General features: G+C 38.4%; 2 protein-coding genes across 13 annotated transcripts in view; one reads left to right on the top strand and one right to left on the bottom strand.

Moving 5' to 3' along the window:
• The window catches only part of LOC135934208 (dual specificity calcium/calmodulin-dependent 3',5'-cyclic nucleotide phosphodiesterase 1-like), a 158245-nt gene that overhangs the window by 118887 nt on the left and 16792 nt on the right, over positions 1 to 22566 (top strand). For 7 of the 10 annotated variants that reach the window (XM_065475785.1, XM_065475786.1, XM_065475782.1 and 4 more), the window contains one exon: positions 19095 to 19223. The exons of the other annotated variants lie outside the window; for them this stretch is intronic. In XM_065475785.1, coding sequence (XP_065331857.1) covers positions 19095 to 19223 — 129 coding nt within the window. The remainder of the gene's footprint in view (positions 1 to 19094; positions 19224 to 22566) is intronic. 10 annotated transcript variants of the gene reach the window in all.
• Positions 11295 to 14346, bottom strand: LOC135934002 (complement C1q subcomponent subunit C-like). Of its 3 annotated transcripts, none has more exons than XM_065475490.1 (7): positions 14076 to 14346; positions 13965 to 14007; positions 13891 to 13908; positions 13548 to 13565; positions 12897 to 12959; positions 12736 to 12845; positions 11295 to 11797 (listed from the first exon to the last, which is right to left on the bottom strand). In XM_065475490.1, exons 1-6 carry the CDS (start codon positions 14295 to 14297, stop codon positions 12775 to 12777), a joined length of 435 nt encoding a protein of 144 aa, XP_065331562.1. In that variant the 5' UTR covers positions 14298 to 14346; the 3' UTR covers positions 11295 to 11797; positions 12736 to 12774. The 3 variants fall into 3 exon arrangements, with proteins under 3 accessions (XP_065331562.1, XP_065331561.1, XP_065331563.1); XM_065475489.1 differs by lacking the exon at positions 11295 to 11797 and adding an exon at positions 12456 to 12603; XM_065475491.1 differs by lacking the exons at positions 11295 to 11797; positions 13891 to 13908 and adding an exon at positions 12456 to 12603.

The raw sequence follows: 22566 nt of genomic DNA, 5'->3' as shown, positions 1-22566 counted from the left end.
ATTAACCACTCGGCAATTACTCGAGTTGGAAGGCTTTTCTTTGACTCCTTTTTTTTGGAGCTCGTAAATGAACTTACTTTTCACACTTGCTGCGTGCAATCTTCTTTTTGATTAATTGGTTTTCGGCCCTCGCTCATGCAATCAGAATTCAAAACTATGTCGTTGAAATTAAGAGCAGTAAACCTATTTTCATCTTGAAAAACGAAAACTGAACACAAAACGCTATAGATGGAAAATGCAAACACAGTGAAGTCTCCATTCGGAAGAAAGAGGCTACTTATCTCGTCTGAAACTAATTGGTTCTTACCATGTCTCCTGCATTCACTCAAGAAAAAATAGAACTTAAAATAAAGTTTATGGATTCAATGTGTTACTTGTTGAAAGACGTTTGGCAGCCCGGATTTGGAGCCGTCGCTGACTAAGCACACGGAAAGGAGACCCTCCTTTTCAGAATTCATGGCGTTTGTTCAGTCGTTTGACACGCGGTCGACGAGGGTCCTCTAACGCCGCTATTAAATCCGCTCTGAACGACGAGCTATCCACTCGGAAGCAGAAAATTGCTTTATGCATAGTTAAAATTGATTCAAAAAGCCGCCAACAGCACTTTCAAAGCAAAAGACTATTGCATCATTAATTTGCGTTGGCCATAAACGCGATTAAACCAGAGAGAGTAGCGAAAATTTAAACCCTTTGTGCTCTCAGAAGAAGTATAATTTATGAGGCTAAACAAGTCAATTTGTGAACCAACTAGCGCGTAAATTTCCACCAGACCAAAATGAAACTAGACAGAATGTTGGCAATTGTTGTTGCCTAAATAAAAAGGACTTTTCCTCTCCAATTGTGTCTATTTTAATTCACTGGGGTAGTCGTTTCACTTATAAATAGAATGGAATGTGAGACTCATAGATAACATATTTAAAATCGAGACCAAATTGATGAGACTGATACAGAACTCTCAGAATAGCAAGAAAAGTTCATCCCTTTAAAAAGTCACTGCGGCTATGAAAGACAGAACCGAATGCTCGAAACAGATGTTCCTCAATGCGGACATAGCAATTTATCTTTCCCTCTTTCGTCGGCCGGATCTGTCCGAATCAATATAGGTGGAGCGTGTATGTTTATCGACAGGCTGAAAAGTTCGCGAGCGGATGAATTATTCGGTGCGGAATTCGAGAAGAGAAAATGCAAAAAGCTGCGGGCGGGCGACGAGTGCGGAGGAGGAGGACTCGACGTGCGCCCAAAATAGCTGCAACCTGCGCTGCAAACAATGCTGAGAGAGCAGCGTCGGTCTAATCTGACGATGACGCAAATCACTCGCGCGAGCGGAGTGCTGCATGAGATATAATTCTCATCGTTTGCCGCGGCACTTAAATTCGCCCTGCTGTTCGCCCCCCGACCAACTGATTAGACCGACCACCTAATTTCAATAATACATTCCGCGCTTCGGAGGGGGTAACTAATTGACCAGTAGCTCCCGCTGTTAAAAGATTTGACCACAACCACAAGACGTTTAAATCGCCGGAACAAAGTTGCTGCAGATGTGGTTAACCAGAGCAACAAAAGCAGATTGAGCTATTTTCCTTTACTAAAATTCAAAAATTGATTTTATTGGGAATCAGCAGAGCAAGTATACCCCACATTATACCCACATCCAAAAGATCCAATGAAATAGTAAAAGAAATATCATATGGAAAAGGAGGGAAAATCAGTTTGTCGGTTCAGTATTCTGAGCAAAATGTTTGACTTCACTTATTGGGTTCTCGTTCATATGTACACAGATTCCATAGACGGTATCACATGGAAGCACTGCTCAGACACTGGTACACTGACAACGTAGACTTTCAATGTTTTAATAAATTAAATTAATTTTTGAATTACACATTTACAAGTTCTAACAGTCAAACTTGCCGATTTTACATAGTAGATCAGAAATAAGGTTTAACTCAAAAGCTCCCTATTTTAGAAAAATGTCTGCCAGGATTGCTAACTAGATAATATTTTTCTAACCCACAAATTATGGATGTAATGACACAATGAGATATGGTCACAATTACCGGTTGTGCTCTGGATCACATCCCTCAAAAACGACGTGTGTTGCAAGTAGAACACATCACAAACAATACATGCCCCTTACTCGTAACTCTAGATGGACAATTTCCCTAATGATTTCCTCTGTTTTGCTTTCAGGTAAGCACAAGCGTCGTGACCTCCCGTCCACTTTCGCAAGTCTTGCGCTCGGTTTGAGGGTGCTCCAGCTGCTTGTCGTAAGTAGAGACAAAGGAAGCAAGTTGTTTGATACGTGGGCGTCCCTACGCACCCTGCGCTTTCCCAGTTCGCACTAAGGCCAGATGCAAGCGGTCAGGCCAGCTGGAGGGTTCGACACATATTTTTAATAGCAATGGTTTCATAACAAGTATTAGCTAAAAGGGGTTTCTTTTTTCGAAATAATCAAGCAATACTTAATTATTTATTTAGAATCTGATCCCAGATTATAAAGAGATTTTTTATATGTCCTAATAGATTCCACTAAACAACCTTATTCCCTACTATTTAAAACGAAATTGATTTTACTTGAGTACAATAATTGTAACATTTATACTTGTTGTTTGTTCTCATCTGTGTAAATAGTACATTTTACATTAGTCAGAATACTTTTTCAGATAAGTACATAAAATGCAACAAAACTAGTGGAAAACCTAATCGAGTTATGCTTTGGAAGATGAATAAAATTCTTGTTGAACTTTCTTTGTTCTAGAAGACAAAAGCCGTTTTGCAATTGCTGGATTCCTACAGTTCTTTTCGTCATTTTAAATATTTGTTTTACCGATCCAATCAGTCGAATTGCTTTACCACTTTGCACCTACGATCATTTTGCACTCTCTGGCTTTGCTTATTTTGCGAAACTGGGAATTCTGAGCTGAGTGAGTGGTGCGGCTGGCTGCGGCCAAATCCCCCGGATTACGCATCATTTTCCGGCATCAGCGGGTAAAAAGTTGCTTGTTTGCCGCTGCCACGCGCGCGAGTGGGGCAAATCCTTTCTCGCACCTCTCTTTGCGCGCGCTCACCCTGGCTGGCTCTACTCGCGGCGTTCTATATGTATGTGTATGTATTTTGCAACACTCGACGGCCTGGCTTGGCCTGCCTGCTGTTTGCTCAACTCGATCAAAATGATGACGACGACGACGACGTCGACGAGAGCAGGAGAGCGCAAAATAAACAAATGCCCTCCGCTCTAGCTCTAGTAGCTTGGCGCCTGTGACTGAAAAATGGATTTGCAGCTGTTGCGAGCAGTGTGCAAAATTGTGTTTCCACGCAAAAGGTGCTTTTTTCCGCCCCGCTTTGTTGGCCGGAATCAAACGCAGCTGATGATTACGCCCTCGGAAAAACGGGTTAGCTTTGTGAAAGCCGGCGCAAAGCTCCATTTTTCAACAAATACTCATGCAATTCTCAATCTTTTATTTGATAATGAAATTTAATTTACACCAGAAGCCTACCACACTGAAATTAACTTGAAATCAAGTTTTCCATCTTAACGCTGCTGTCTCTCTATGACTTAAACTTTACACATTTTTTCATATGACATTTTTCAACTTTCATTTGATTGAACATATTTTTCAAAGCCAAGTATTAAATTTGGACGAGTAAATAAAAACATCGTTTTAAGCAAACGTATTTACTGAACTCGTTATTTTGAAAATATTATTTAAATGTCTTAAAAAGTAAATTTATAAACTACAACAAAAATCACCCAGCATTGATTAATGGATGTCTCTTCATATGAGAACATAATCTTAAAACAGAAAACCAAAGTCTTACAGTAGTTTTCCCTGATTCAGAAATCGTAACTTCTGAAATTACTTTCCAAAGTGCTCAAATCACAATCCTCAACTTTGTCTGCAGAAATAATCGCCACTTTCCAATGTCGGGAATAAATGTCACGAAATCCTGAATTGATTGCAATTCGATCTGTCGCAACGAATCGGCAAACTCAATAAACGCGTTGATTAATTCCTCAGTTCCGGCCTAGCGACAGCGAACGAGCTCTTTCCTTCTCAATCCGGCAAATTTCTCAATCGTGCCACAATGAAATTTCCACAGTCGGCCTTGCTAATCTCTCCAATTGTCTTTTCCACATCCACAATCGAGTCTGCGGCGAGAGGCGACGGTGATTGGCTCGGTTGATAAAAAGGCCTTTGCCAGCAGAGAGCGGCTGCGGACGCATCAGCACTTTGGCGAAAAACGAGACAAAGGCGGAATAGAGAAGCTCAGCTATAAAACAAACTCGATTTCGTTTGTCTCGTTCTCTCTCTATCACTCCCACCGTGTCCCCTGGGGCTTTCAGTGCGGTGCAGCGGCGGCCGCCTGCTCCATTTCTTCGCTAGATTTGCTCAGGATGCAGATGTGCTGCGAGGAGGCATAACTGGAGCGGAAAGTTCGCACCGCTCTTGTCAACCTCACGGATGAATTAAGCAATTACATATTTGGGCGCGGTGCAGAACGCTGGCCGACGGCCAACTCGCCTCCCAATTGCTATTCTCCACGGCAACCCTAGACTGAATCATCTAACCAGAGGCTGAGGAATTCACGTGAGGCTGTTTTTTTTTTGTCTCAAGTGGCCATGCAGATAAAAACTTTGTGTAGCTACAGGCTTTGTTCTTTTATAACTCACTTTTATAGAACTAAAATTGAGACGAGAAAATTTTTTACAGTGTTGTGTGGCTGGAGGGTGTTCTAGTTTCGAATTCGATTTAGTGTCATATTCAATGCAATTTCTAACTAAGTCACTTTTAAGCCTAGAATTAGAAAATTAGGCCTGTTTACATCTACAGCAAAATTTTATACATAAAAAAATATTTACGGCAATTCAAACTTGAATGGTTTAAATCATTTCCAAATAAATGATGTCAAATTCAAGATACTATCCTGTCAAGAACTTATATTTTGATCCAAAAAATCTAATATTGGGCCTTGAGTGTTAATAGAAGCCAATGACCGTTGAAAGCACACGAGTTTGTTATAATTTTCCAGCACAAAAATGAACTGGATATTAAGTTTAAATGTATAATTTAAACCGAAGAAAGAAATTTATTGCTTTTGAGAAAAGAAATTCTGTTTTTGCCCAAGAAATTAAAATTCGAACTTAAAAATTGGACTTTGTTCCTAGAATTCATTTATGAGCCTTGAATTGAATTTTATCATAATAACTAAGTTTTGAGGAAATGAAATAAATCATGACTCTACAAAGTTAATTCTGAGGCCCAGAAATATAAAAACAAGCCTGAAATCTCATTCTAAAGCCTTGATTCAATAATTTTTTTTACCTTATTATGAACTTTCAAGCCATGCAAGGATTCTGAGGTTAATCATGCAAAGTTTACTACTTGGATAAAAGCAATAAGGATGGGAGTCTCTGCCATGAAGAAATAGTCCTTCACGAATGCTGATGAGCAAAACGAGAGCCGGTAAGCTCGTCTGCCATCACAGACTGAAATATGGGCTTTCGCAACCCCCAACAGGGGATTTGATCATTATGACTGGAGGCCATTAAATCAAAGTTGCGAAGCGACCAGTGCACGCAAAAGAGGGAGAGCCATTACCTCTCTCATTAGACCCACGTATAGCACTCTCCGACTGGGCCCATATCCCGCTCCAAGGTGTGCGTAATTTTTCTCCAGACCGCGAGAGTACAGATGAGAGGATGAGAGTGCAGAGTGCATCCAAAGTACTCTTGTTGATGACAGTTTACTCTCAACGTCGGTGACCTATTTATTTATATGTCCATGCTTTCTCCAGTGGTTTTCTGTCATTAACTTACGGTGCGTTTTCATTATGAATCCACTGCAGAAGAGTGCAAATGTAGATAATGCACAACCTTCACTCGTAGCTGGAAATAATTTTTATCAAATTTGTTGGAGTCCGGTAGGTAAAAATAAAGATTTATGAAAAGCAGCATTTTATTTGGATGCCAAGTCTACATTAGTTTTTTTTAGAACCTATGTTCAGCGCATCCCGTGGGCTATGAGTTCATAGGGTCCCAAAAACACCGCCGGGTGGATGACATGTGAACCTGGCAGCAGAGGAGCTAAGTCCCAATGTGGCCATCTTTTCGCCTTCCCGCACCAAGGTCTTTTATTGAAACGCCAAATATTTGTCACTAGCCCAGAAATGCTTGAATATCACCCCCTGCAATGACACTGTGAAGAATGCCTTAACAATGAGAGCCAACAGACTGGTAAATTTGAAAGATAAAGAGATCGACTATTCCCAATTTTTGAAACATAAAATATTTTAGACTTCAATTAAAAAACTAATCTATAAATTACTGAAATTTTTTTTTTAAAAAAATTCACTTTGTTTGATTTGGGCGTGTCATTGTCGCTGTTCTATCGAACGTTATTTGATAAGTGCAAATGGTTTGGTTGTAAAACTAATGGTTCCTTGACTAAGCTCAACAAATAAGCTCATGAGCACTCTCTTAGCTTGGATGCGTGCAAGATTTCGACATTCTTGTGCTCTACGCGGCCATCACATCTTGGCTTTTGAAACTTTGATGTGTGTTTCGTGTGTGTGTGTGTGTGTATGAGTCGGGTGATGGGCGCTGCCTGCAAATGAAGTTTCGTGTCTCACCCATACAATATTAGTTAACGGCAAAGTGCCGGAGGTTAAATGCAATTAGCTTTGTGTTATGTGCTTGCAAGCCGGCGAGTGAGATGCTTTCTGCTCTGAACTGGCTCTCTTGATTGAATTCAGCTCATCCGGTTATCGAGACTGACAGCGGACGCGGTGATTTGATTAAATTCCATCTCATTCGCTGCCCGATTTGCTGTCTTGATCAAGTACACAATTCACTTGGTGTATGACATAAAGCCACTTGCTTTGATGGAGAAATCAGTTGTCAAATATGTACAGAAAATTAATTGGGACATAGATAAGAATTTTTGGATTAAATTGCGTGTAATGTTTTTGTGATTTTGGAATGAACTGAACTATCTCGTTATTCCCTTCCTGCTTCTAAATTTCATCTGGGCTGCCCTGAGCTTGAACTGGATCCTCATTTTCTATTTCCATCAATGTTTTGTCGAATAAGGTCTTTCACAACCATGTTTCATATCATAGAAGTTATAATTATGTGAGTTTAGTTGTTAAGCGTTCTATTGCTTGAAGCCTCTCTTCCATTTAAAAATACAAAAATTATGGAAAAAGTTGATTTGGAAGGCTTGCGATGTAGGAAACTCCTTTCCGAACCTGCTGAGAGCAACTTTCCGAAATTAAGTACGTTTGCATGGAAGCCAATGAAAACTTGAAAACCCCCAAAGTTTTACTGCTTTCAAATATAAATTTATGTTCCAGTCAAACCCGTGTGAACTCTGCCAAGCCTGTAGTTAATGCAAGTCTCATTACGACCGCAACGAAAAATAATCCGGCAATTTCGTTTGGACATTGTTACGAAAAGCACAACAACTCTGCAAATTGTCGGCTTTGCAGAATTTTGCGGTAGTGCGTATAAAACGGCTGCTTGCTCTTTTCCTCAGAGGATAGACGTTGTTTTCCGCGAAAATTATCGTGGGCTGGGTGCGTGCGCGCACCGAGAGCCGGGTTAATTAAGTCCCGATCTCATTAGGCTCCCTTTGTATGCGCGCGTTCGCCTTATTATGTGTGCCAGGCGACCGTACACACACGCGCGCGCCCTGTGTGCTCACGTTCACGTCCAATATAGTTCATCTCGGCTACGATTAGGCTAATTAAAGCTGAACTCGCCGGGGGTGCGTGGAGGGCGCTGAGATTCGCTGCTCCTCGTGACACTTATCGATTTTATCGCGCCTCACTACCAGGAGATAATCGGACCCGAAGCTCACTAGAGGATGTAAAAGTGCTCAGCAGGACTACCGGCCCAAGTCAAGCACCGGACCTGCGTCAAACACTGTAATTTTTGCAACAGATGAAAGAATGTTGAGAACGCTAAATGTGGTTTGTGCAAATCAAAACGGATATATGTTACCAAGAAATTTAAAAACGATTCCATCCTTGTCGTTTTTAACTAGTTCTTGCGTTTAATCTAGTGCAATTTTTTGTATATTAAATTGCATCCTAAGAAAATTTTGATTTCTTGACGTGTAGGCAACAAATATCTGTTGTTCAATTTTCCTCTAAAAAATATTTAATCTGAGCGTAATTTTCCTCTTTGAAATACATATTTCAAACCAATAAAAAAAATTCAAAATACCTCAGTTGAAATTATATGAAAAATTCACTTTTTAATTTTGGTATATGGGGCATCAGAAAATTGAAAATTTTACATTTTTAGGGAAGAGCGATATAACTGTGCTTGGATGATTGATTTTTCTAATTTTTTTTATTTCTTACATAGTATACAATTTAAGGACCTTTAACAAAAATGAATTCACATCAGAACGAAATCCTTAACAACAATCAGAATTTGAACATATGTAGCAAATAAAAATTCTCAGCAAATTGTAATTGACAAATTTTAAATGACTAAAATTGGAGTAAGAATTTACCCACTTGATCCGGGTCCGTTGAAATTAAACGCTTTTGGCAGTGAGAACTGTGACTTAATTAGTCAGACGTCGGCGAACAATCTCTGTCTTGCACAAGGTTTTTTCCAACAAACGGCGTAAAATAATAATATTTCAACAAACACAAACAATATGTACCCCAAACTAAAAATGAAAAATTAATAAGGAACTCGGCTCAATATCCGCTACATATTCATGTTCAAAAGTTAATCATTTCTCAAAGCTATTGTCGATGATATCACAGACGAAAATGTGACTGAGAATGAGATTACATTTTATGCTGTTTCAAATTTATCTTATAAGTCACATAATCTCGAAAAGATTAAGTAAGGATTACAGATTGGGTCTTTTAAAGGGTGGATACGTATATCAAAGGTTAATTTTATGCGTGGCGCAAATTAAGACGAATCCCCACCGGCTCGTTGAAACAGCGTTTGAAGCGTGCAATTTATTCCATGCGGAAAAAACGGCCGACACTGATGCATAATTAATATCCCACCCACGAAGCGCGTTTCAATTTTTTCCCCCTTAGCGTTCATTGTTGTTGGACTGCTCGGCGCTCCTACAATGCTGGAGATTGATTGCATGCATTGATTCGAAAAAAAAATAAAAATAACGAGTTCAGAAGCAGCACGCACGCCCTCATTAATCTCTGTTGCTGTGACTTTTTGCGCCGGACGCATTTAATACTTCGTTAGAAGCATCGACCTTGTGAGTGAGGCATACTGCATCACCAACTGCATAATGTTTCAGGCTGAAGCGTTTTTTATTGTTATTGTGAAGCTGTTTGATTGATAACGACTGAATCGATTGTGATAGCAGAAAGTTATCAAAGGTGGCAGAAAGGTGCATCTCGCATTTCTTCTGCCATCAGTGAGGATGAAGGGAAATTCTTTCATCCACTGCACATAGTGCATTCATGATGCGCTCTTTTGAGGAGCATAGCTTCATTTCCCGTTTCTTGCTTCCTTTCCACGTTGGATTTTTGCACGATATTAAAAATTCAAATCTTTACAAAACAAAAACCATATTTTCGTAAAAAATATTTTTTGCAGTGTTAAACTTTAACACTAACATTGTTATCGTGATTTTCGGATCGATAGGTGGTTAAAACAATAACGATACAACTCATCACAGAAAATCAAATGACAGACAACGTCTACGTTTAGACTGCTCTTGAACCGTTAAAAAACAGCTCACTCAGTTTGTAAATCGATACTGTAGCAGCTGTTAAGTTTCAATTTTGCTCATTAAAACTGGAAAATTGAATGAAAACGAGCTTATTTTCCTCCTCCTTTTTGTAGAGGAACAAGTCATTATAATAATTGGTTGATGCTTTCTCATCTAACAAATAATATAATGAAAAGAAATGAAATGTAAACGAAGAGAGACAAATTATCAAAATCAACCAGGCCAGTGAGAGTAAAAATGGTGTTTTCCGTATTACATCGATCGCGTCCCAGAAAGCAACAAGACGGCTCGACGCATGCCTATACATCAAAGAAGCATATATAACAAAATACGAAAAAGGCGAATTAAGATAGTAGAACAGTTTTTAAAACTCTATTTACGGTGTCCAACAGTGATTGCTTTTCACTTAATATGCTCATCAACCTTCTGTCAGCTCTGCAGTGATTGGTTGCGACTGCGAGTAACAGTTTTATTATATATAACATTATATAACATTCGATGTGACAGCAACTCATCTTACTCGTGGAAAATAAACCGCAATTGGAAAAGCATAGATTTAGGAAGTTACACTTTGCCTTTTTTAAGTAGTTGATTTTTTGCTACATTCCAAGCAAATGTTTGATTGCATTTATTTGAACTAATTCGAGTTTAATTTAAAATAATCATAGCATTCTAAGGATAAATATAATTAACAATTTTGTTTGAATTTTTGCCAATTTAGTTGTGGCAGCGTATGAACATCCCATTATTTTATAACTCTAAGCCAAACAATTAATTAAAGTTATACTTTTTGTTTTATGGCGTGGAATCCATCTTTCAAGGTTTACAGAACTGCAGTGTTTATTATTGGTCAGAATTACTTTCCCTCATTCGTATAACTTTTTGCGACCATCAAGTGCGATTGCAGTCCAACGCAGAGGCGGTTTGTTGGCTTGCTTTCAAGACCAATAAAAGAAATGGCGAGGAAAAGTTTCAAGGAGAGTATGTACTGCGTGTACATTATTCTCTCTGCAACCACAGAATGGGAGGAAAAGCCTGAGAAAAGCAGGCTGCATATGTGCCGGGAGCTTAAATAATTCATGGAGTTCCTTCTTTCCGCGTCTGTTGTTTTTGCTGTTTGGCTTGCTGCTGCTGTGTGAAGAAAGTATGCAGTTTCCATATCGAAATACTGAGAACATGGAGTACCACACAAGGTCGGATTCTGACGCCAATTTGGCGCGAGAAACTGAAGTGCTTTCTTCGCAGATGCGTTTTGTTTATACTTTAAAGCAAACTTGGCAGATAAGTTACATTTGGATTAGCGTGTGGGGCATTGGTTTCTCGTTCACTAGATGTTGAAATAAGTGGGTTATGTTTCAATTGTGCCTGCTATGGAAAAATACTTACCATGCAAAATATAGCAAATAATTACGACGAGTAAAGCAAGGGGAATGATAAAAATTTAAAAAAAAATGCACTGGAATAAGACTTGATGGACTCCAACGAATCAAAATTTACCTCCCTGATTGAGAGCAATCTTTTAAGTTTTTGTTATGATATTAACTAAAAAAGAGGCACATGACAACGTCGGTTTATTGTTTTCGTTTGTCCATGTGCAGTCATTTATTTGCAATTGTTCGCACATAATTTTGATATTTTCTCATTTAAGCGTTAATTATAAACAACACTAATCTACTAAGGGACTAAAAAGTGTTAGAGGCAAGCCTAAATTTTTAGGCTTCAATATTTCTCAAGCTACCACAGAGACTGGTTTTTAAATTGATGAAATGCCAAGAAATACAGCTGGCTCCTTGATGTAAAAGCTTTTAGCTCCAACAAAGATACATAATCAGGCGCGAAAGGTGGTCGGTGCGAAATTTCACCCTCAAAGCACCGCAAGTAGCAGCCTCGCGCTAGTAGGGGATGTGAATTTTCGCCTCGGTGGATATAGTCGGTACAGGTCTAAAAGCGGTGCAGAAAGATCTTTCATCAGCAACATCAGCAGCAACGGCTAGCAGAGCTAGCGACTTATTGGCATACATGCGGCCTGGATTTCCGGGGAGTCACCTCCGTTGGAAAAAATTCCTCAACTGGAAAAAAGGGCAATTAGGTCACTGCGCCTCCTGCTGCTTTTTACTGAACTTGCGTGGTTCTGGTGCAAGTGCAATTATTACTGAGAGGAAAATTGATTCATCGTGGAGAGAAGATTTTCAAATAATCTTTTCTGTTACTGATTTCTCGATGGCTTACCAACCTAAACCAAATGATGACCTGCATTAACCCAATGATCGAAGGAAGCTAATGAATAAATGACATGAAATAATAATTTATGAATTATTTAAAGAAAAATGCTATGAGAAGAATATACCTAAAAATAATTTTCGATCGATGCCTTCTGCGCTGCCACTAATGGTACGGAAGAACAAGACTCAGTTTTAGTTAACCCAAAAAATAACGTGCTTTCCAATCTCAACTCTATTATTTGGCAAATTCATTGACACTTAATAATAGTGTCGTTACTTCCTTTCAGATTGGAGCACCATAAAAAGTTTTTGCAATAAATGAAATGAAACGTTATTACAATCTTGACTGTTTAATAGAGACTTGAGTACTTTATTTTTATTGATATGGAAAATGTATAATTCCAACTTCAAAATTGAATGTTCAATATTCCTATTTCTTTAATTGCCTTGTAATAGTATAAATAACTATTACCTTTAATTACGAAATGAAATTATCTAAAAACAATCCTTTAAAAATTAGCCTTTAATCAATGAGTTAAACAAAATTAAATCTTCATTGACAAAAAATGGTTCAAATCTACTACAAATATGTTGAAAAGTATCTTTCAAAACTATCTAAATGGATTTTCTTCCAATCGTCATTAGTTGAACACCTGAAAGCATTCATTTTACTATTTTCTTAGACACGGCAACTCACTATTTCAAGCGCACGAAACATAATTGGTAATTAAGCTAGTTCCATTATGTTGTGTGATGAAATATTGAAGTTTTACTGCTATACTTACGGCATGAAAGTATGAACATTCACGATATGCTGCATTTTTCTAAGGGCCAGGTGGTCCGACAGGGCCAGGAGGTCCAACAGGACCAGGTGATCCAACGGACCCAGGCTCGCCTGGTAATCCAATAATAAAAACATGTTCATAATTTTTTGCCTTTGCAATACCAATGTATCCTTTTGGTCCAGAAATCCCAGGAATCCCAGGAAACCCAGGCCTTCCAGGCACTCCTAAAGATTGGAGAGGTGTCACATTATACAAGTTATTTAATTTTAACATTCATCAATACGTATCCTAAAAACACACTATTGTTCAATAGAATTCTACATGATAGTAAAATCATAACTAGATTTTTTCATAGCTGGCAATTCGGTTTCAACAATTATGTGGACAGTTAAAAATATAAACTTCAGAAGACAGTGGAGACAGCTTCACTTTTCCATTTCTGACGAATGCAGAGGAAGGGAATAGTGATACCTAGATTTCCTGGAACTGCATTTAATTTATTACTAATTATTATATTGAAATACAACGAATTGAATTAGTCACGAAATGATTTGTTTCAAATTGAATTCTTTCAATGCAGTTAGTATAGGAAAACGACACAGGCATAAAAAATTGTTATTTGTTTTATGGTTCAATTTTTTTCACATAGGATAGAAGTTTAAATGCGTAATATAAACACTTATTTATGTTATTACTAATCATTACAGTATCGTTTTGACAATTTAGACGGGGGAGAAATTAAAAAATTTGTTGACTCACCTGCCAAAAGGGAATCAGTCAATTACTTGTAATTTCAAATACTATTTCCATACCTTCAAGTCCGGGCAATCCTACAAAAAAGTAATTTTATTGTTCAAATTTAAGTTTTTTTAATTTTTCTCATTATTTAATTCGGGAATTGAAAGCCTTGTGCAGACAAAATGAAAATTCTGAACTCAAAAACATGATAGAGATCATTTTTGCGATAATAATTTGCTTAGCATTTTTAATTTTACGTCAAAACGATCAATATTTAAAACACTATTTTTACTTTCAATTTGTTTTTTAGATGTTTCAATTATGTGACACTAAATTTTTAAAGTCACTTTACGATTCCAATTTTTAATTGAAAACTAAAATTTATGATAATCATCTTGATCAATCTATATTAACAACCTGGTTCCCCTTTCGATCCTACAGAGTGAATGAAGTTTCATTAAACAGCAACGAATAAATATTTTGTAATATACCCTTTAGGCCGGGTGATCCAGGCAATCCAGGAAGACAATTGCACTGCAGATTATATACATGTATAATATAGAGTGCTAAACAAAATTAATCGATTGCTCATAATTCTTTACCTCGGCTACTTCTCTCCGCATTCGGTTCGCTTTTTCAATTTGCATGTCGTCGTTATGCAAAACCTCTTGAGATTCAATCAACTGCTGCAATTTTTCCTCCATTCCTGAAGCCAACGTGTAGAAGTACTGATCTACGACCACCTGCGCCGAAATTGCCACTCCAATGAAAACCACAGCCACCCAAATTAAGGCAGAGTATTTCTTTTTGTCCGTCGTCTCCATTTGTGCTCCAGAAGTCTGTGAGACACTGAAGACGCATGCAGAGAAGGCAGATGGCTTATCAGCATGTTTTGACCCACGGAACAAAAATTAATCGCGCCACAAGGTCATGACATGGTTAATATGGTCTTGAGCGACAGCGCAAAATGCCAGCATATTTTTGACGAAATTGGCTAGATTTTTCCACACGAGCAGAACTTGAATGGGCATTCCAGCTATGCTGTGAAAAATTCCTCCACTGGAAAATGGGTCAATTGCATCACGCAGCCGCCAATTTGCTTTGATAGCCATAGACGTTTAGAGCTCCCACTGTGCTGCTGCACTTGCAATTACGGTAGGCGAAGGGAATTTTAATTTGCAGCTGCGCCTTGGTTTAGTGGTCTCGAATGTTAAAGCTCCTACATTACGCTACATGTGAATCCGCTATAGTACATAGTGCTTTTCGTAGAAAAGTGAGATTAAAAATACAGAAAAAGATGTTGGGACTTATAAATTTGAGCCAAATTTCTGACTGTGACGATTTTATTTTCTTGCATTGCTACACTTGATTTAAAAATTTGCTTGAAGATAGTACGGTTGTTAATTCCATTAATATTCTCATTCAAGTTTTTTTATATCATGTGCGAACATTATTTTTAAAAAAGAGCTTTTAACGGGTGCAGAATTTCCAAGACAACATGATGGGACTGCATGAAAGGGGAAAGCTTAAATGAGCCTATGGCACATTGACAATTTAACGTTGATTAAAATACAACGATGTATATTAACCAAACAAATTTACGCTTATATAAATATACGACTCATTGAAAAAATAACTAAGAATATAGTTGGAAATTTCAATTCCATTTGGTTAATTAATTAATTGTTACGCAAACATTGAGCAGTTCACATGTGTAAACGCAGCCCGTTGGCACCTGTGCCGAGCAGGTTGCATCATTCCTTCGAAAAGTTACTTCCAGTGGCTGGCAGGTGCAAATGCGATTAGAAGGCCCTAAACAAAAGGGTGCAAATCAGCAGCTTTGGGCAGGCAATTGGTGCGTTATATCACATGCAAGTACCTGCAAATCGCATCGTTATTCAGAGCCAGTCTGTTGGAAGGGTTGAAACAGATTACCGTTTGTCAGCAGCTTGGTAATGCCAAGGCTGTGATAATATGCATATGCGCGTCACAAACTTTGCCCGTTTTCACGGAAGAGAGGAAAGGAAGCGTTCTTCACAGCTGCGCTAAGTTTGAACGCAGTTTATCGGTAAAAAGAAAACAAAGACTTATACAATTATTTGAGTTTTGTAAAATCATCTTTCCATTCATTTCTTAAGTAATATTTAAAGGCTTGAACCAAAAAAGGACTTTTCTTTTTTATTGAAAACATCCTTTTCCTTGCGACCATACAAGAACTACCTAGAAACTATAAATTACGCATGACCGCCACACATTTAGGCGAGAAGCAAATCAAGAGGAAGGCCAGCTAGGGAATAACACCTGCCAAATTTACGATCCTCTCTCCGCTTGACACACCAGGAAAACTTCAGTGTCTTGTCCACTTTGACCTGAATCACCAGCTCCTGTCGGGATTTACAATTCCAGGAAACCAAGCGGAAAATGTCAAGTGCTTTCGTATTTTCGGCAGACATTTTCTGACAACTACATGCGGATGTTTATTTCATCGTCACTGATGTTGACGCAGCATTATCGAGCCAAAAGTACCAACTTGGACTGATTTCATCTCAACCTTTCTGATTGTTTTGCAAGGATTTCATTTAGAGGGCCAAAATATTACAATTCTTCATTCAATGTCAAAGAATCCAAAAGTAAAAATATTTATGCTTGAATCAAGCAAGCTTCCTATCGTCCTGGTAGCGGCAAAATTTGCGCAACTTTCAACAACCAAACGCGAATTTCCTTGTTTCAAGAAAAGGGCAGCAATCAATTTGACAATGAAAATTTGGGTATTGTTGAACGTTGCGCAATTTTACCGGGATCAGGACGCTATGCTAAAATATGAAACATCACCGAATCCAATTTTACCTGATTCAATGAAGCAATGATGCAGTTAAATGACTCTTTAAGGTCCGCTCGTTCATTCCACTCGAAAACTGCGTATATGAGCTCTAATCCCATCCCACCGAGGCTGCCTAATTAAGTTAATTGCGTCGTGTTTTGCTACCCTGTTCGCTGGCCGGCTTTTGTTCCGCGATTCCAACCCTGCATCCCTTACTCACGAGCAGCATCTTTGCTAATTAACTTATTCCTAGCCCCCGGCCCGTTTTCTTCTCTCTGTCCAATTTCGGGCGGGCTGTTTTTTTTTTTTTTAATTAATTGAAGAGCTCTCAAAATTTATCTGACGGCGAGAGCGAGCCTGCCGACTTGCTCTTATCGCTCAAGTCTGATAAGTGAGCGCCAAATCGGGTTTTAATATCAAAGGTCATGAAATACATGCATCAATTACGTGTTGGATTCAAAGTCCAAAAACCAAAGTCAATTCAGATTGTTTGAATTAATTCAAGTTTTATAATTGTGAATACGATTTAGGGCTCGCTTTTCTAATAAATTTTTATCATTTTACTAGATAAATTTGACTGCAAGAGTACACAAGTAACATTTTCACTTCACCTTTGATGTAGAGCAACGGAAGTAAAAAATAGTTTCTAAGTTTGAGTTTGTATACCCGAAGGAGGAGTTATTAATATTTCACGCAAATGACAAAGAAGAATGACTATACGCTGAAAACTGCCCTCCAGGTCAAATCCGCCCACAGAGCCTATAAGGAGACAAAAAGAGCGGGTGTGTGCGGTGCATGTTTGCGTGTGCAAAACAAAACCCTGCTCGCAACATTCATTGTGCGTGTGTGACTCAACAATCGACAAAGCGGAGGGATCTGTCGTGCCTTCTTAGCAAAGTATCCTTTCATGCGTATCTTTGCGAGGCAAAAAGCGTTTGGCACCCTTGTGGTTTGCCACGAAGGCCAGAGACCCGAATTAAATTCATGCCCGGAATTAACATACAAATAGAAGAGGTTCCTGTGCTAAATTTTTATCGTCCATTACCCTTTAGTTTGAATAAGTTAAGGACATAAGAATAATATATCCACAATATTTATATCTGAAAATACGACTGTCGTGTTTCCTATAAAATTTATCGCTGCAAGTTGTATTATTTCTTTTAATCAGATTATTTTGTATTAAAATGCAGTTATGCGCAAATTTAATCTTATTAAAAATTATATACCAGCAAAAATGATCAATTTTTTCCTTAAAAAATATATTTGTTTGTATCTAAATTAAAAATTTATTTTAAAATATATTTTTATCAAATTTAAAGGCCTTTGTGGCAAAAAGCTTTCTCCTACTTTAAGACTAGAATACCAATAAAATCAATCAAATGTTTTCCATTATGTGGTTGACGGTAACTTTTTATGGTAAATAAATTTTTAGTTCAATTCATGTAGCCAATATTTTTATTTGCTCGCTGTGCGAAAAGAAATTTTTCTCCCTTCCCACTCAGAATAGGATTTTCAAAAGCTTGGTCTTATTTCGTCTGAAAGAGCGAAGCAAAAGGAGAGGAAAAATTTCTATTCGGCCGTCGCCTTTTCAGTATCTCCTCCTTTGCTCTTTTCATTTCTCTGGCTTTAATCCGTGATTCCCAGCGAGGCAATAACAAGAAAATGGAAACGTGGTGGGCTTTTTCAATTTTTCTCCGCTAACCTGATACAGACACACTTACATGCAAATTGCACATCCGTGCTTGCTATCTCTCGCGGGATTTTCCTGCTTGATTGATCAACCCTCGACCTTTTTGCCAGATTATTCGCGATTAGCTTTGTGTATGTTGTCAGCGTGAACCAACTTTCAATATCGAAATGAAAATGCGCTCGCATATTAATCATGCGCTAGAGCGACAAACGTGACTGATGACAGCAGCCAGTTTTTCATTTCAACTGCTAGTGTGTGGATTTTCCCCGCTAAAAGATTGCAATTTAATCCAAATGCTTCGGTTAAAACTTGCTTTATTTTCAAACACAGTTGAAAATTGGTTTTTTGATACCAATTGAAGTTATGGAATCATTTGATACAAGTGAATGAAGCAATACTTACACCATGAAAATCAGTCGAGCATTTTGTTACTTTTTAAGAATATGTATATTTGTTGCTCAGATGCATTGCAATGACTTATTTATGTCTTGTTTTTCGAATAAAAATATCACGTTATTCAACCCTTTTAAATTTACAATTAATTAAAATTGATTTTATTATTTCAAACAATCACTCTGCACCAATAATGGGATTCTCGCTTGCAAAATTACTTTTATGTCGCTCACTGTTGGAAGAAGTGAAACGAGGAAAGAGACTCAGAAAGCGATTTCAAAAAAGTGACTGAACGATAATCGAGCGAGCGTAATCATAGGCTTGTGCCCCACGCGTCCTCTCCTGTGATTGTGTGTCTGTTTGGCTGTCATTGTGTCACTCACAGATCTCGGCAATTTAGCTGCGCACTCACGCTCTTCATGTCTTCACAGTTCTTGACGTGTTGTTTTCACGTGCAGCAAGCACAGCTAGAGATCGATGGGAAAACGTGTGCAGTTCACCTTTGACACAGACTTTTAAATAACAAAATCGCAGAATACGCAATTAAATCCGCATCAAGTATAGAGTCGGAGCATGCTTGGATGGAGCAGAGCAGGTATTGTAGAAAAGCACAATTTGCAATGCACGATTTTCTACCACGCCTGTCTGTAAAGTTTGCATGAATAGCCACGAAATGCCGTGTTCAGACTAGTGAATGTTCCCTGTTGGATGTTTCAGTGGCGAGTCCACCTGGCACTTTGACCGGCTCCAAGGACGACTCCTCCATACCTTCGCACCTGCAACAGTCACAAGACCAAAGCAATGCACCCGCAGGCTCAGGCTCGCACAGAAATGGACAGTTAGCTAGTAAGTGGTGCCAGACTTTACTTTTATTGTTCCTCCATCTCGCTTTTTGGTAGCACAGTTGTGAATGACCATCGGTTTTTAGACAGTTCTGGAAGAAAAATGGTTTAAAGATTGACATATATTCATATTTCGTAGATCTGGAAGCATTTTCTGCACAAATCTTGATACTGTAGGTTAAAACGTTTGACATCGTGCATTTTTTCTAGCATGTTTAAATATATTAAATTAGATGATTAGTTTACTATAATTTAATTATTTCAAGCAATTTACGTACTTTAAAAAAATAAACAATAAAAGGGTAGCCCCCAGGAAATCTAAATTCTTTGATATTATAAACTTTAGAACACGTTTCTTATTCTTATTCATGACTCCAACTAGTTTATTTTTTAAGCAACCAAATTAGACATTTTCTTCAACATTTCCAGTTCTTGCCAGTTTCACTTTATATAAAAATATCGCTGTCAATTTAGATAATATTAATTATTTCAACTCTAATTAATCTCTTTTAGTGTCGCATCAAAGAAACAATTTCAAATGTGGTTGCCTGAAAATGCAAATAAAATTGTGTTTCGCAAGAGAAATGTTGCAGACCTATCCCCTTTAAGAGATCTTTAAAAAAATTGAGAACTTGCCAAATATTGAATTCCGAATCGTGTGGGCTTTAATGAATTTGTCTTTGGTAAATACCACCGGAAAGCTTAGTTCTTACCAAATTATACTCGCTGACGGCCGCGATTGCGAAGCAGTCAGTCGGCTTCTGGCAACCCTTTCCACCTGCCTCATTCCCATGAATTCATCCGACCTATCCCCCCGTTTCCCATCAAAGCACTCGCCAGCAGCAAAATGTACATGGCACTAATGACTTTTTATCATATACACGAATCTCAATGGCGGCAAAACTTTCACGCAGTCTCCACTTTCAACGAGAAAAGCTCGCTCGGCGGCGGCTCGCTGATAATGAAGGAAAATTATTTCAAAGCAAAGAGCTGCGTTTTGCCGCCGCTACGCGCACAAAAGGCGATAACTCGTTTTTTGGGCCGGCCGATGAGAGCGGTGATAAAAATAAACGCATGGTGCAGGGCACCTAGATGGTGAATTGTGGGCCCGTAATCAAGTGAGAGCTCTTCAAAGTTCGGTCAGCAGACGGCTGGACGGAAAGGTTAATCAAACTTTACATTGTCCGCCACTGCTGAGCAGTGAGCACATATAAATTAAATCGCTTCGCTCTCCACTGTCAAAATAAATCTGGCGCACAGCTGCTGAAGTTGTTCGTCGACGCCACCATTGGCATACGCCGGTCGAAATGGAGCGGTGAAGTTTTCAAGGGTCTGGATTTTGATGATTTCCCTATTTCGTCTTACAATGGTGTCATTTTCAGCATACAAACGCTTCTAATGATAAGATACGCCTCTGGCAACTTTTCTCATTAACCAAATAATGGTTCTTTCAAATCATCTCAAAAAGTTTTGGTCATAAAAATCTGCGATTTTAGTTTAAAACGTACAGTTAAGCCATACAAATGCACTTTTAACTTCTATTTAAATTCGCGATATTTATGTTATCTCAAGCCTTTAAGAAGATCGTACGCCGGCTTTTGAGGTTTTTAAGTTCACGTGTTTTACACCGATGTTAAAAAGCATGACTGTCTTATCGTCGCCAGTATCAAACATTGACTTTTTATTACAAGTAAGCAATAAATTATAAATAAATAAAGGTTTCACCACAAAAATTTAAAATTTAGCAAAATAAATTTCAATTTTTAACTAAAGAAGATTATTTTATTATTAAAATGGTTAGAATAAGAGCAACGAAAAATTTTTGCGTTAAGGTAGTAGTACTTATACTTACAAATTCGAAGCCACAAGTGGTGGAAAATCTTTCTGTAAAAGTGTGTAAAAGTTATATGGTAGGAGGGAGACGAACGTGACTCCGATTTTGGGCACCAAAAAGCTGCAGAGCTTTCGAGCTTATTTTTAGTGCCTGTGACAGGGCTTGCGCAAGCATTAAAAGTAATATCGATCAGCGGCGGTTTCTTCTATCTTCCAAGGCGTTCCTTTCCTCTCCTGCCACACTTAAATTCACCTCCAGCCAGGGCCAATTTATTCACGTGCGGCGGCAACCTGTTCGATTCAAAAGGCGGTGCCAATCAGAAAACTAATTTCGTCGCACGCACACAGTTGCCGGTCGGCGAATGAACATCTCAATATGTCAGCAGGAGTATTGTTTGATCAAACCAACAGAAATGAACGGGACCTTTAGACAGAAACAGCTCCTTTTGTGTCGGTTATTCTACAGAAAAGGGAGATTGGACGCTTCTTTGAGTCTTTGCTCTCTTTTTCAGCCGAATTAATTTTGAGCTTATGGAACGCATATTGGCCATGAATAGATTAGAAATGTGAGCTGAATGGAGCATTAGAGGATGAAATTTTGTATTAATAATTTCCTAAATATATACATTAGTGTGTATAAAAGTTTCAAAAGTATCAAAATTTGAAATTTAAAATGCTGCAAACAACTAGTAGTTGCGCATACAATGATTATTTTGCACCATTGACGCACTAGACTTTATTTTCCATTTTAGACCCGTCCGTTGAATACAAACTGTGAACTACCCCTGAGGGCCTCGTCGCACTGAATTCCGCTCTGAACAATGCACCAGCATCCAATTAATAATGCCGTGCTCAACACAGGCTGTGAAATCGAATAGATTGCGGCGTGCACACTCGCTTCAATCAGCAATGCGACCGGGCGCACCTTGGCTGCATGTGCGTGCATGATTACAAACAACACAGCAGCAAGTTCTGCCACTGTCGGCTGACACACTCGCGAGCAAACACAATGTTTGCATGTTGATTAGGTTGCAGAACAGAGTCAAAATGCTGAGTTGTTCTTTCAATCAACGACCACTTGCCAGCTGGTAATTGAGTCTTCACGCCGGCGAAAACAAAGCTGATAGCCTGTTTTTCGCCAGCGAATATTCCCTTCTCTTTCCTTGATACATAATGTACGGTTTTTTAATTGCTCAGCGGTGTCTGTGGTTACAGTAACTACCACGTCATGTAAAATTTACACTTTTCAAATATGCTGTGCGGGACGTGGGACGTTAGGCGTTAGGGTGTCATCAAGAAGTATGAATATACTATTGCAATTAACTATTAACTTGACGCATAATCATAAACAGCGAGATAATAATAATTTATTTGTCTTTTGGCATGTACATAATTTAACACAGTAATGCAATAAACCACATACATCCAATTGCAAATCAAACATTCAGTTACATTCACTCAAAAAGAAAAGAAAAATTGAAGTTGCTACAACTTCTGTACACAATCAAAATACT

The sequence above is a fragment of the Cloeon dipterum genome, chromosome 1, assembly GCF_949628265.1.
Source record: "Cloeon dipterum chromosome 1, ieCloDipt1.1, whole genome shotgun sequence".
Taxonomy (NCBI): Eukaryota; Metazoa; Arthropoda; class Insecta; order Ephemeroptera; family Baetidae; genus Cloeon; species Cloeon dipterum.
This window is presented reverse-complemented; position numbering and strand designations above follow the sequence as displayed.